At 46.0% G+C, this 14,322-nt stretch overlaps 1 protein-coding gene across 1 annotated transcript; it reads right to left on the reverse strand.

Annotated features, from left to right (window-relative positions):
• Nucleotides 1-1,897: 1,897 nt before the first annotated feature.
• LOC141569170 (histone-lysine N-methyltransferase PRDM7-like) lies at nt 1,898-14,039 on the reverse strand. Its single transcript, XM_074321375.1, is given in 11 exon segments — nt 1,898-2,413; nt 3,533-3,726; nt 4,604-4,671; nt 5,050-5,321; nt 5,527-5,628; nt 6,252-6,280; nt 6,282-6,389; nt 11,282-11,309; nt 13,055-13,162; nt 13,452-13,575; nt 13,971-14,039. Coding segments are annotated over 11 exon segments (1,608 nt in total). The 3' UTR covers nt 1,898-1,907.
• Nucleotides 14,040-14,322: the final 283 nt, after the last annotated feature.

Here is a 14,322-nt window from a genome sequence, read left to right on the forward strand (position 1 = left end):
GGCAGGGCCGGTGAGGGCCTTGTCTCGGCTTATTCTCAGTACCGCCTGCCTGTGCTGACGGAGGCTCTGAGGCTGCCAGGGTCAGTGGGAAGGGCAGTGGTCTGGAGGGAGTGCCCCCTGACCCCACGCCTCCTCAGGGCAGCCGAGTCTGTGCAGAGAAAAGTGGGGGCAGCCCAACCTCTGAATTTGGCTCCCAGGCCCATAACTGGTTTTATGTTCCTAGCCCAGCGCAAAGACCCGGAAGATGTGGGAACTGAAAGGTGTTCAGGGAGAGACCTGCGTTCTCGGCCATCCTCTGAGCCAGATTCTGCCTGTGCTGACTCAACTGTGAGCGGCAGCCCCCAAGGCTGAGGTCACCATTCCCATTTTATAGGTTAGAAAACAGGCACAGAGAAGCTGAGCATCTTACCCTAGGTCACACAGCTGGTGAGGGCAGAGCTGAGTCAAACCCACTGTGGTCTAATCTGGAGTCCATATGCTTTGCACCATGAAAAGGAAAGGGTGCGGGAGACCAAGTGCCCCAGACAGAGCCATGCACACATACACACACACACTCACACATCCCCACCTGGCTTTCACCTCGGCGACTACAGAGGTCCTAGGAAACCAGGAGAGGAGCCAAGAGAAGCCAAAGGAGGAGGGTGGGGCCTCTTAGGAGAAAAGGACACACTTCCCAGGAGTCCAGGGAATTCCCTTCCCCAGTGAGTCTGTCTCAAATTCTAGATTTCTCTCCTTGGTCAGTAAACTAACTACGGTGACTCCAGACTCATACCTTTCCAGGAGTTGAGCTCCTGTGGCTGACAGTATGAGTTCTCTGTCGCCCTCCTGGACACCTCTGCTTTCAGTGATAAGGGGGGAATGAAGTATGTGGCCTGGAGATTTGTATGGAGACAAAATTTATTAGAACAGGAGGCCAGAGAAACCATGGAGGAGATTGCTGTTGACATCCCCATAGCACTAAAGGAACTATTTGTCTTATCTCTTGTCATGAAAGTGGAGGATTTGTTTAAGCAGTTACTTCTGTACTCATTACACTCTTGGGGAGGGTAAGGGTCTGAAGACTCCCTCTGAAGCCCCCTCAAGTATGTGGTGCCTACAGTTGTCCTGTGGCTGTTGAGAAACGATTTAATGCTAATGACTCACTCATACACTCCCTGCAAACATAGGGCTTCTCCCCTGAGTGTCCTCTGGTGTCTGATGAGACATGACTTTACACTGAAGCCTCACCCACACTCTGCAAACATAGGGCTTCTCCCCTGAGTGTGTCCTCTGGTGTCTGATGAGACATGACTTTACACTGAAGCCTCACCCACACTCTCTGCAAACATAGGGCTTCTCCCCTGAGTGTGTCCTCTGGTGTCTGATGAGACATGACTTTACACTGAAGCCTCGCCCACACTCTCTGCAAACATAGGGCTTCTCCCCTGAGTGTGTCCTCTGGTGTCTGATGAGACATGACTTTACACTGAAGCCTCGCCCACACTCCCTGCAAACATAGGGCTTCTCCCCTGAGTGTGTCCTCTGGTGTCTGATGAGATGTGGTTTCCGACTGAAGCCTCGCCCACACTCTCTGCAAACGTAGGGCTTCTCCCCTGAGTGTGTCCTCTGGTGTGTGATGAGATTTGGCTTCTGACTGAAGCCTCGCCCACACTCCCTGCAAACATAGGGCTTCTCCCCTGAGTGTGTCCTCTGGTGTCTGATGAGACATGACTTTACACTGAAGCCTCGCCCACACTCCCTGCAAACATAGGGCTTCTCCCCTGAGTGTGTCCCCTGGTGCTGAATGAGATGTGACCCATCATCAAAGCCTTGCTTGACTCTTACAGTTCTTGACATTCCTACTCCCACAGATAATTTGCCTGTGTGCTCCGGATGCACTTTCTGGCCTGTCCTGGGCTCTCCCTCCACTATTTTCTCACGCTCCCTACAGCTCCCCATTTGACCATTGGGTGGTTTTGAAAAGGCCCCTGAAATCCTCCTCTGCCTAATCCTTTTAAGCAAAGGTTTGGACCTTTCTTTGACCTCTTGACCGTCAGCGCTGTCATCCCAGCTGTGTGGATCAGTCCCTTGCTCCTGCTGACTCTGATCCTCTGGGCAGGGTTCCTCCGACTGGAGGTGCTTCCCTGCTGATGTCCCTGGAAGGACCTGAGAGGGGTGACTGCGGCCCACATGCTGGCTGAGGAATTTCTGAGTGGAGAAGGCCAGAGAGCAGGAGGGACAGGGATGGGTCTCCGGCTCTGGTCCTGCTGAAAGAGAAAGTTGAGGTCAGGGCAGGTGTTGACAAGGCTGCCTGAGCCGTGTGCTGTATCCTGGTGAGACCGGCCCCACCAATCGGTCTCAGTGTGTCGACAAGGCAAGCTCTGCCTCCCACAAAGGGTTGCTTTACAGTCTGTTTTCATCCCATTGTTCTGCACTACATCTTCACAAACCCAGAAAGCCCCTGTCAAGTGCCTTTTCTACATACTGCCCACACTGGGGACTTCCAAGAAGCATCAGAGGCAGTTTCAGTCCTTTTATAGATGGCAGCGCAGTGGCCCTTCCCCATAGACAAGAATCTTCTAAGTCACGTGAAAGAGAAAACCCACAGGCCCCAAATGGCGTCACTCATGCTAAAAGCTCATGAAAACACACTAGATTTAATACCCGATCTAACTGCAGTCTCAGCCTCTCCCAGAAACCGTCTTCATCAACCATTCTGGAATTTTCTGGTCAATACCAGTGAGGTCATCTGTGGACCCTCTTCATCCCACCCCATGGAAAGAAGAGGCAAGCTGCAGGATAAAAACTCTTCTCCCCAAAGCTGTCCCAGCCCCCGCATAATCTTTTCTTTCGCTAATCGCTCCCTTGCCCACCCTTCTCCATCTAAAAACCATGCATTTTTTACAACCCTTTGGGGCGCCCTGGTAGATGTTACATGGGTTTCTGCTGACTCATGAATAACGCCAATTAAAACCTCAAATGTACTCGTCTGAATTTTGCCTTTTAACAAGCGTTATCACTGTGAGACAGTGTCTGCAGCTATTTTACTGTGTTGAGAGCTAAGAACACTCTTGATGACTTAGGTTGAATTGTCCCTATTGACGTCCTCTGTGGGGAAAGGATCTGTGAAGTCAGGAACCACCCAGCCTGGACATCCACAAATGCGGAAGGCAGGATGGAGTCGTGGCTAAAGGGAGCATCTGCGTAAAGCTGAATCTGAGCCTCCCATTCGAAAAGGTATTTGAGGAGCCCTATGAGCCTGGATCTCTTGTCGGGAAGTGAGACTTGGATTGGATAAGACAGAGGGTCAGGTCCCATTGAAAGGATTTCAATCTGAAATGCAGCTGGGGGATAAAAAGATCAGAACAAAAATAAAATATATAAAAATTGTTCCTAAGAGTCAAATGTGTATGAAATGAATCCTTCATTTCTGAAGCAACTGATTTGAAACTTGACTGACATTAGACAGGATTGTACCCTAGGAGTTGGACCATGAGCATTTCCAAGAACCCCTTCTTTTCTTTCCATTTTGAAGAAGAACCGCACTGCCCACCTGTCTCCGCCCCGAGCTCTTGCTTCCACTTGCTGCCCCACTTGATGCCCAGCTCCTGGCCGTACTCGTCCCCGTACCAGACCAGCAGTTCACAGCCCGGCCTGATGACCTGGCAGGTTCGGTAGAAAATCTGCCTGTGATACTGAAAGGCCACCAGGTTCTGCTCTTCGTCATCCCGGGCACAGTTCACATACCTGGGATTGAGAGGCGAAAGGAGGGAAAACACAGGTGCTAAGTTCCCACTACGTGCCAGATCCCTGTCCAGCTGCCCTCCTGATACGGAAAGCCTTCGGGCTCTGACGTCGCCCACTGCCCCGTGCACTCCTGGGGGACCTTCTGTCCACATCTAAGCCCCTCGCACAATGTCCTGTGGATGCCTGTGTCCAAGTGCTGCCTAGAAAGCTTGCCCCGCCCTTGGAGGTCTCTGTGGCAGCACCGTAAGACAGGACAATAAAGCTCATTCGTATTCTGTATCCCCCATAGCAGAGAACCCCTCAAGGAAAGGGGTTGGGTCAGGAGGCCAAGGTGCCCAAGGCCAGACTGGCTCGCTCACGCTCTGCAGGCTGCAGGACCCAGGTCTGTTTAGAACCAAGGCTAGGGCGCTTTGCTGTCCTCACAGGTCAAAGGTCCCTTGTTTTAGGGTACCCTTGCACTGTGAACTTGAAAATAGCAAAATTATAGTTAAATTTTTCTAAAATCAATTGTTTCACGTCTGTTGGCAGTAAGTCCTCCATAAGGACTAGGGTTGTGTGATCTGTGTATGTAAGGAATCCCACTGTCTGAATAAGTGTTCATTAGATTAAAGTATGAATCCAGGGTCCCCAGTGAATCTGCCCCTTCCAGGTTTTTCCAGGGCCCAAAGTTTGTACAGCATAGAAAGTTGCATTTTGAGGACATGTACCATATTTTATCTCCTTTTTTCTTCATGTCTCTTGGTACGAAAGAGCACTGTGTGGAGACAAGAGCAGGGGATCGAGGGGACCATTGAGTGAGGCTTGATGAGAAGGGAAGGACCAGGGGCCTGTGATTGATGAGGGTTCTGTCTGCAACCCAGACACCTACTGGCCTTACCTCATCCAGTTGGACTGGGATTCGTCCTTTCCATCCACATACTCATAGCAGTTTCTCCCTTTGGTGATCTGAGGTTCAGGGAAAGAAGTTAAAGGCTTTGTTTTGGTGGGGAGGTAGTAGAAGAATTGTTCTACTCCACTGTCATCCAGGCGCTTTCAGCCTGCATGGATCCCACTGCCAACTGTGATGACATGACATGCTTCTCGCTCACCATCTACACGTCTGAGTCGATCTGTCCACTCAGCAGGAGCACCTCACGGAGGGGCCCCTCTGCTGCGTCTGCACCACTTTGCTCCCGCTTACCCTCTGGTCTTTAAATTGGAGTGCCATGTTCACGCAAACTACACTCAGCACACAAAGCTAACCGTAGTGTCCCCATACACGTGCCAGCATGTAAGTGTGGCCCCCAACCCACAGGAGGCAGGGGACAGGTAGATGCTTCTCACCAGCCAGGAGTATCCACTGTTGGCTGCCTCTTCATCTTCTGTGATCTGGCCCTCGTAGGGGCCAAAGTTCAGACCCAGCGGCAGATCGGACTCCTCGTTCCACACTCCAAGCCCCGCCTCAGGGATGCCCGACACTCTGATTCTCAGCCCAGGGGGCAGAGTGAGGGCTGAGCGGTTGGGATGCCCCTTATCCACCACACTGTCCTTTACAAATGTAGGGGACCCATGAGTAGCACAGCGGTCAATGAAGAAGTTCTGACACTTCTCACAATCTGGAGGCAAGAGCAACGGGGATTAGGGAAGGTGTAGTGTGTGTTCCTGGACGTAAAGAGCTTCAGAGAGAGGCCAGGCAGTCACATCACTGAGCCTCAATCCTGTACTCCAGGCCACGAGAGGAAGGGAATGATTTGGGGACCAAATGACCAGACCAAACTATCATGTCAAGACATAACAGCCTTGCTTGTGAGGGTCACTTACACAGGTAGTCGTCATCCTGGGGCTCGCTGACCTCTTGGTATGTATGGCCCTTTCTTTCCCGTAGGCTGTACATCTTCACTTCAATCTCCTTTCTCCTGATTCCTAAGTTGGAGAAGAGAAGGTGAGTGAGGTTGGCGGGCTCTGTAATGTTAGTCCCTGTTTTGCCAGAAAACACGAAATCTACTATCAAAATGTCACCTGTTTTTCTGTTTGTCCTCCCTTAACTGTTGGTTCAGAGACTCAGACTCCACAATGACTACAGGTGGCTGATTCAATTTTAGTTTCTAGCTCTTCACATTATCAGGTTTAACTTCCCAGTCTTCCTATTTACAAAATGGTTCATTCATAGAGTTACTCATTCAGAAAATATTTGCTGTGGGCCCATTATGTGTTAGGCATCGAGCATACAACACCAAGAAAGTATGGTCCCTGTTATCACAGATGGATTTATTGGACAACTTGGATGTGTCAATTCTTTGAAATGTAATTTAATGCTTTCAAACAATGTATGAGCTTTGTATCCTTATCTTCACTTTACAGATTAGCTTTCAGGAGCCCACAGAATATGTAAGATTTGCCCAAAGCCCCAGAGCCAACCTGAGGTCTCAGCTTAGTCCACCTTAAACCCAGGCCTACCCAAAGTCCACCCCACAAACCTCGGCCACACTTATCAACCTTTCCAGAGGATTCAGAGGAACTAAAGTCTCCAAATTATTTTCTCTTACCTGATTTTTGTCTAGAGTGCTGTACAGAGTTCTCCAGGAGGGGACATTGGTTTCTGGGTTTGCTGTGAGCCACTTTCCTTCAGCAAATTTGTGGTTCCTGACAATTCCTTCAAACTAGGTTCGTTCCTTGATGGTGCCCTGGATGTCACCGTCAATGCGTGAGCCACATATTAAGAGATAACATGTGTTTGTTTAATTCTTTAGGGCTTATGATGTGTTTTCACAGGCATGACTTTAATTACTACTTTGACTACCTTTGGAAGTTCCTGGGGAGTATGAATATTAGAGGGAACAGAAAGGGCCTATGTGGGTAATGAGTCCAAGGCTAGAACCCATGCTTTAAGGCTCTTTCCTTCCAACTTTTTCCATAAAAGTAGGAGTGAGAGAGATTGGGAATAGAACAAAGAAAGGGTTGGGAGAAACATACGTATCTAGACAACAAAGAAAATTATGCTGAAAGTTGCAAATTGCTCTATCTTGGAAAGAATGTTTGTAATTCGATTAACTGGTTCCCATCAATTCTGATTTAATAAGGTTGTACCACTAGGTAGTTCTCTTTAGTTTCCTGATCCATAACATGGTCATTCTTAATGAGTTAGTGACCATGACATGTAATAACATTCACCAAAGTTTTTTGTGAGCTATTTAATTCAATATGGAAGTGAGATTACAGTCCTGCTATCAACGTACCCCTTCAGCCGTCTCCATGTTTGAAATCTAACAGATATTATCTTCAACATTCATTGACCCTCTTACTTCTAGTTTAATTTGTAAATTTGAAATCACTCATTCAGAAAACATTCAGGGGGCCCTCAGGGGACCTGAGACAGGCCTGGGACTTCTGAGAAGAATCACGTTTGGAGCAGCCTCTCAAAGAGCTCGCAGTACAGAGGGAAGCATTGATTGTAAACAATTCCAAACTACATGAGCGTCACCTGATTAAGCTCAGAGAAAGAAGCTGTTACTTCCACCTACGGGAATGAGCATTTGAAATCAGTTCCAGAGGGATGTGGAATAGTGAGCGATTGACATGAAGTCGTTACAGAGGGACGAATGTCTGTGGAATGGTGAGTGACTGATATGAAGACCTTACAGAGGGATGAGCGTCTGTGGAATAGTGAGTGACTGACATGAAGTCCTAAAGTTGTTGTATTATCTGTTGCTTCTTAGTCATCAGCCCTGAGGCTCCTCAGGGACAGGAGGTGAGTCCTTTACTTAGAAGGGGAGGCTCTGAGGCTGGGGTCCTCTATCCTCCCTCCCCTGGGACCCCTCACTGCACAAACTGCCTGCATACCAGAAAGCTTCCCTGAGTCAGAGGGTTGTCGTGCACCTCTCAATGTAGCATGGCAGAAAGAACCGAGGTTGAGCTCGTCAGTCAGATGAACGATGTAAACATGTATGGATGAGACGGTGCAAATTTTGTAAAATGATGATGTCCTAATGAGTTTGTAAGTGGTTTAGAGAAGGAGCTTTGGATTAGATTGCACTACCCCTGACACTGTGCTCTCAGACACATAATCAGACATTTCTGTAACTCTGAAACCTTAGTTTCCTCAGCTATAAATGGTGATATAGTACCTACCTCAGGATTGTTGTAAGTGTATTCATGTAAAACTCTTAAAGTCTGAAATATTGTGAAAATAAAACAAGTGGCAGCTCGCATTGTTGCTGTTTGTTATTCACTATTAAAATGATGAAGATATCGACACTATGTAGAAGAGACCAGGAAAGGAAGGCAGCAGTCCCTAGAACAGTCTGCAATTCCTTCTCTTACCTGCATTTGGATCCACGAGGAACATTTTCTCGACAACAGGATTTGGGAACTACTCACCTTCTGGTGTTTACTCTGTCCCACTCTGAAGTCCGCCTGAGAAGGTTTGACTAAAAGGTGATGAGAAAGCAGTGTTTTGGTTGGTAAATGTTTCCAAAACCTGGAGATTCTTACTGGGGACACAGAATTCTGAATCAGAGATTGACAAGTACAAACCATTGGAAATGGTTTCTGAGGTACCATTAAGGCTTATGCTTCTATTGGGGGCATCAACTAATTTTCTTAAAATGTTTAAAAATACAGAAAGCCTCATCTATGTTTCATCCTATGTTCATAAGGTATCTGTTACGTTTATTTAAAAAATAAATTGGCCTTTCATGACAAAAATATTCCACAAACTAGTAACAGAAGGAAATTACATCAATATAAAGGTCATATATGAAAAGTCCATCTATAACATCTTGCTCTACAGTGAAAAAATGAAAGCTTTTCCTGTACGATCAAGAACAAGGCAAGGATGCCCACTCTTGCCATTTCTACTCAACACTGTGGAGGAGAGACTGTTCCCTGAGATGACCGATGTCGGTCCCTCGCACTAGGTCCGGTCAGATGCAGGCCAGAACAGAGATTGCTTCCCCAGAATCCCCAGAGACTGTCTGAGCCACCCTTCCACTACGCTGGTTCATGCCGGTTCCTGGAACAGGCCATTACCCTTCCCCAAGCTAGCATGTGAGGATGTCCCTCTTATCTGGGGTGGTCACACTCCATACCCCCATCCATCTTGCCCTGTTCTGTATAACCCCTTAGCTCCTGCCACACTTCACGGAGGACATCCATGGTGTCTTGCTGCAGCCCAAGAGGCGTCTCGTGTAAGTTCCCTTAATAAACTCTTGATGTAAAGATGGAGTTGTCAGCCTCTTCCTTTTTTCTCTGAGCCCCAGGAAATTTTATGAAACAAACGTAGTACTAGAAGTCCTAGCCATAGTGTTACACAAAAAAGGAAACAAAGAGACATCTAATTTGGAAAGCAAAAAGTGAGATTACATCTGTTTGCAGATGACACGATCTTATGTGTAGAAATTCCTAAAGACTCCACAAAAAATCCTGTTAGAACTAATAAATCAATTCAGCAAAATTCCAAGCTACAAAATCAACAGTCAAAAATCAGTTGTATTTCTATGCACTACCAACGAACAATCCAAAAAAGGAACTTAAGAAAACAATCCCTTCTATAATAGCATTGAAAAGAATTAATTAAAAATAAACCTAGGGGCCGGCCCGGTGGCTCAGGCGGTTAGAGCTCCATGCTCCTAACTCTGAAGGCTGCCGGTTTGAGTCCCACATGGGCCAGTGGGCTCTCAACCACAAGGTTACCAGTTGGATTGAGGGATGGTGGCTGCCCCCTGCAACTAGCAACGGCAACTGGCCCTGGAGCTGACCTGCGCCCTCCACAACTAAGATTGAAATGACAACAACTAAGATTGAAAGGACAACAACTTGACTTGGAAAAAAGTCCTGGAAGTACACACTGTTCCCCAATAAAGTCCTATTCCCCTTCCTCAGTAAAATCTTCAAAAAATAAATAAATAAAATAAACCTAGGACGGTGTAGATGCCTGACTGTACACCTGAAGCTGAAGCTAAGTAATATTGAATGTCAACTATAATTTCATATATACGATCACAGGATGTGGAGGACAGCATAGGGAATAGAGTCAATGGAATTGTAACAGCTGTATACGATGTCAGAGGGCTAGTAGGTTGGGGGGGGTTATCACTTTGTGAGGGGTGTGAATGTCTATTACATTGTTTTGTACACCTGGAACATTTTAAAAAATGAACAAAGAATAAACATTTAAAAATCGAACCAAGGAGGTGAAAAACTTGCACACTGAAAATGATAAAACATTGGTGACATAAAATTAAAGAAGACACAAGTAAATGGAAAGACATTTCATGCTTATGGATTGTGATACTTAATATTGTAAAGCTGTCCATACTTCCTAAAACAATCTAAAGATTCAAAGTGTCAATGTCCAAACAGTAGATAGTTTGTATCAAAATTGATTTGAGCCCAACAATCTATGCCTGGAAGAAAGAGCTCAACAGACTGAGAAAAACACTTTTCAGAATAACATTTTTCAGCTTCTTTTATGCATTTAGCATTAAGGAAGGAATGTAAGGAAGATTACCTGAAGGTGGGAAAAAGCAAGATGGGGAGTGGACTACAAGAGAGCTAACAAGATTCTGTGCTTTCTTGAGGTTGGTTAAGCTTCAGAGGTGTCTGAAAAGAGGCATTTCCAAGGTGTGTTAATGTAGATGCACAGAAACAATAAACAGAGCTTGCTTAAGGCAAAGAGAAGCCTTTTACTAAACAGTTATATGACTGAGGCGTGACTGCCCACCATGACTTGCCGAGTTAGGAATTTATGATCAGATCACCCTGTGAAGTTACTTTCCGTAGAACCCCTTTTTCAACCACTAATGTAATCCCTATCAAAATCCCAATGGTATGTTTTGCAGAAAGAGAAAAGGTGTCTTAAATTAAAAAAGGAATCTCAAAACATCCTGAAATGCAAAAAAACAATGTTGAGAAAGAACAAAGCTGGAGGCCTCACATTTGCTGATTTCAAAACATACTACAAAGCTACAGTACTCAAAACAGCACAGTATTGGCATAAAGACAGACCCACAAGCCAATGGAACAGAGTAGTGAGCCTGGAAAGACACTCTTGAGTATATGGTCAAATGATCTTCATCAAGGGTGCACAGACTACACAATGAGAAAAAGATAATCTCTTCAACAAATGGCGCTGGGAAAACAGAATATCCACTCACAAAAAAAATGAAGAGGGACCCTTGTCATACAGCATATATGTAGAAATTAACTCAAGACAGATTAAAAACCTAATTGTAAGACCTGAAACTGTAAAACTCTTAGAGGTAAAGCTTCAAATAGGCAATGCTTTCTTGGATATGACACCAAAAGCACAAGCATCAAAAGCAAAAATAGACAAATAGGACTACATTAAACTTACAAACTTCTGTGCAGCAAAGAAAAAATCAACAAACCACACAGATGACATATGGAATTGGAGAAAATATTTGTAAAACATCTATCTGGGAAGGGTTAATATCCAGAATATATAAAGAACTTTTACAACTCAATAATAAAATAACAAATAATCCCATTAAAACTGGGTGCTATGGACTGAATTATGTCTCCCCTCCCCCATTCATATACTGAAAACCTAACCTACCATGTGATGGTATTTGGCGATGGGTCCTCTGGGAGGTAATTAGAGTTTGATGAGGTCATGAGAATGGGACTGCCATGATGGGATTGGTGCCCTTATCAGAAGGGAGATATGGTCTCTTTCTTTCTCTTCAGAAGCATGCGCACAGTGAGATGGAAGCTGCCTACAAGCCAGGAAGAGAACTTCACCATGCTGACACCCTGATCTCAGATTTCCAGCCTCTATAACTGTGAGAAAGCACATTTCTGTGGTCTAAGTCATCCATTCGGTGGTATTTCATTACGGCAGCCTGAGCTGACTAACACAATGGGAAAAGGACTTGAATAGACATTTCTCCAAAGAAAATATATAAACGTCAACAAGCATATGAAAAGACAATGCCACTAATCAAAGGGAAATGCAAATGAAAGCTACAATGAAATGTCATATAACAAGTGTTGGCAGGAATGTGGAGATATTAGAATCCTTACACATTGTTAGTGGGAATGCAAAATGGTTCAGCCACTATGGAAAATAGTATAAACATTCCTCAAAAAATTATAAATACGGGGTGGCTGGTTAGCTCAGTTTGTTAGAGCGCGGTGCTGATAACACCAAAGTTACCGGTTTGGTCTCCACATGGGCCACTGTGAGCTGTGCCCTCCTTTAAAAAAAAAATATACATAGAACTGCCATATGATCTAGCAATCCAAATTTTGGGTATGTATCCAAAATAATTGAAAACAGAATCTTGAATAAATATTTGCACCCCCATGGCAGCATTATTCACCATAGCCAAGATGGGAAAGCAACCTAAATGTCCATCGATGGACAAACGGATAAATGTGGTAAATGCATACAATAAAACATTATTGAGCCTTAACAAAGAAAGAAATCACATCATACGGTACAACATGGATGAACCCTGAGGATATTACGCTGAGTAAAATAAACCAAACACAAAAAGACAAACACCACATGATTCCACTTATGGAAGCTATCTAAAGTAATCAAATTTATGGAAACAAAATTGAATGGTGGTTGTCAAGGGGCCATGTGGGAGACATCAGGGAGGCCAAACAACTGTCTGAAAACCTCCCCCAGAATCAAGACAAAAATCGGGTTCATTTTGGTGTAAGAAAATTATGTGCTATGATAAAATATATGTAAGTAAATTATATATCTTTACATAATATCTTAATCATTTCCTCATCTAGGACATTTAATCCAATAACTGAACTATTATGAGATTAGTGTTAGAAAGCTCTTTGGTGGATTTACAGTTTAACTAAGGTTTCTGCAATTGCCCTTTAATTAACACTGTGTAGCAAAAATAATTGTTTTAAAAATGATAAATCGTAAACATTTGGAAAGTATGAAGAATTGCACTGGAAAATGTATACATCCACCATTTAGCCTAATGTCAGGATTCTGCCACAACGGCTTCAGATCTTTTTATTTCTATTTTAAAATTCAAAAACAAAAAGCTAACCCAGACATAGGTAAGTCACCTGCTAGATATTCCTCCTTCTCTTGGAATGTAACTATTCTGAATTTGTTATTTCTTATTCACTTTCAGATTTCGATACAGTTACTGCTTATTCATGTATCTGTAAACATATAATTATTGTACACATTTTAGAACCTGATAGGAACCTGTCGCTTTCTGTATAACACTTTTCTGGGCATCTTGTTTGCTGAACAAGCAAACACTGTTTCCTTAACCCCTGACAGGCAGCTCAGATCTACCCCAGGTCAGTTTCAGGACGGCACCTCTGAGTCCTCCTGGCCCCTCACCTTGCTTCCTTGGAGTCCATTCTTCATCAGAATCCTCAGTGTCATCTGCCTGGGGTCTCATGGCCTGCCTGTGTTGACACATGAAAGCTGGTCGAGAGGCTCTGAGACCTGGAACGAAGCAAAATCTCTGTCCTGAAAGGGAAGAGCCTGAAGGAGGAACAAAGCACCAGAGCAACTCACTGGGATGGACTGGGTGGGCCGAGAGGGTCTAGAACATGGCACTGCGAGTGTGGCACCATCAGTGCCAGCCCTGCCCTCACACAAAAGAACAAAACTCCCCCAGGTCGCTCTGCACACAGAAGGGAGAGGCAGGGAGATGAGCACCTGAGAACGAGCGAGGCCAAGTAATACAGCGTGTCAGGGCTTCCAAGCTCACAGCCCCAACTCATCCTGTTACCTAGAGCAAGCAGCGCCTCGTAGTTCCTTTTCACGTTTCTGTACCGGGTTTTCTCCCAGTCTCCCATCGCTGTCCATTGTTCCTTGGACAAGTACATGGAAATATCTCTGAAAGCATCGTTGGCCTCGAGAAAATCATAGGTTGCATCAGTAACTTATTACAAGTCAGCACTTCGGGCTGGGCCTTCTCTTCCCCGTGTGTGCAGGGTGTCGACTGAGACCTCCGGGACGTCTCTGTGAAACAAGGATGCAGACGTTCTCTCCCTTCCGCTGTGCCCTGATGAACGGAGCAAACACCAGCTTTCCCAACACAGCAGCTGCTGATGCTAGTGTCCCGTTCTCCCCCACGTCCCAGACAGGACCAAGCGCCCCATTCTGTGCACACGCACAGCGAGGGGAGCCCACCAGTGCAGGCGGGGAGTCTGGTCCTCTGGGCACCAGCTCCTTGTCACCAGGCCCCTCTCCCCATCCTTCCCACAGACCCCGCTTGCAGGCTGGCTTGGCCTCCCCCACTTCTCACCTTGGGCTTCCACCCTCTTCTCCTTGTGTTTCTTTCCGGGCTCTCCTCTGACGACCTGCCAGGGCTCATGGTGCTGGGACCACCAGGGGGACCCCGTTCTGGCTCAGAGGCTGGTACGGGCCAAGGTGCCTGTGGAGGGAGAAGGGGCTGAGAGGAGGTGACAGCCCCCACCAATGCCCAGAGCCAGGCCTGTCTTCTCCATCTGGGCAGGGTGTCCAGAGAAGGAGGATGTGGGGACCCCAGCAAGGATGAGAGCACGTGGGGGAAAGTCTGGGGGTGCATTGATGGGACGGGAGGGGCTCCGCCAGCCACGACAGACCAGCCGCCTGGGAGCTGGGCTTGGTTTCTTTCG

The sequence above is a fragment of the Rhinolophus sinicus genome, linkage group LG16 (genome assembly GCF_036562045.2).
Source record: "Rhinolophus sinicus isolate RSC01 linkage group LG16, ASM3656204v1, whole genome shotgun sequence".
Lineage (NCBI taxonomy): Eukaryota > Metazoa > Chordata > Mammalia > Chiroptera > Rhinolophidae > Rhinolophus > Rhinolophus sinicus.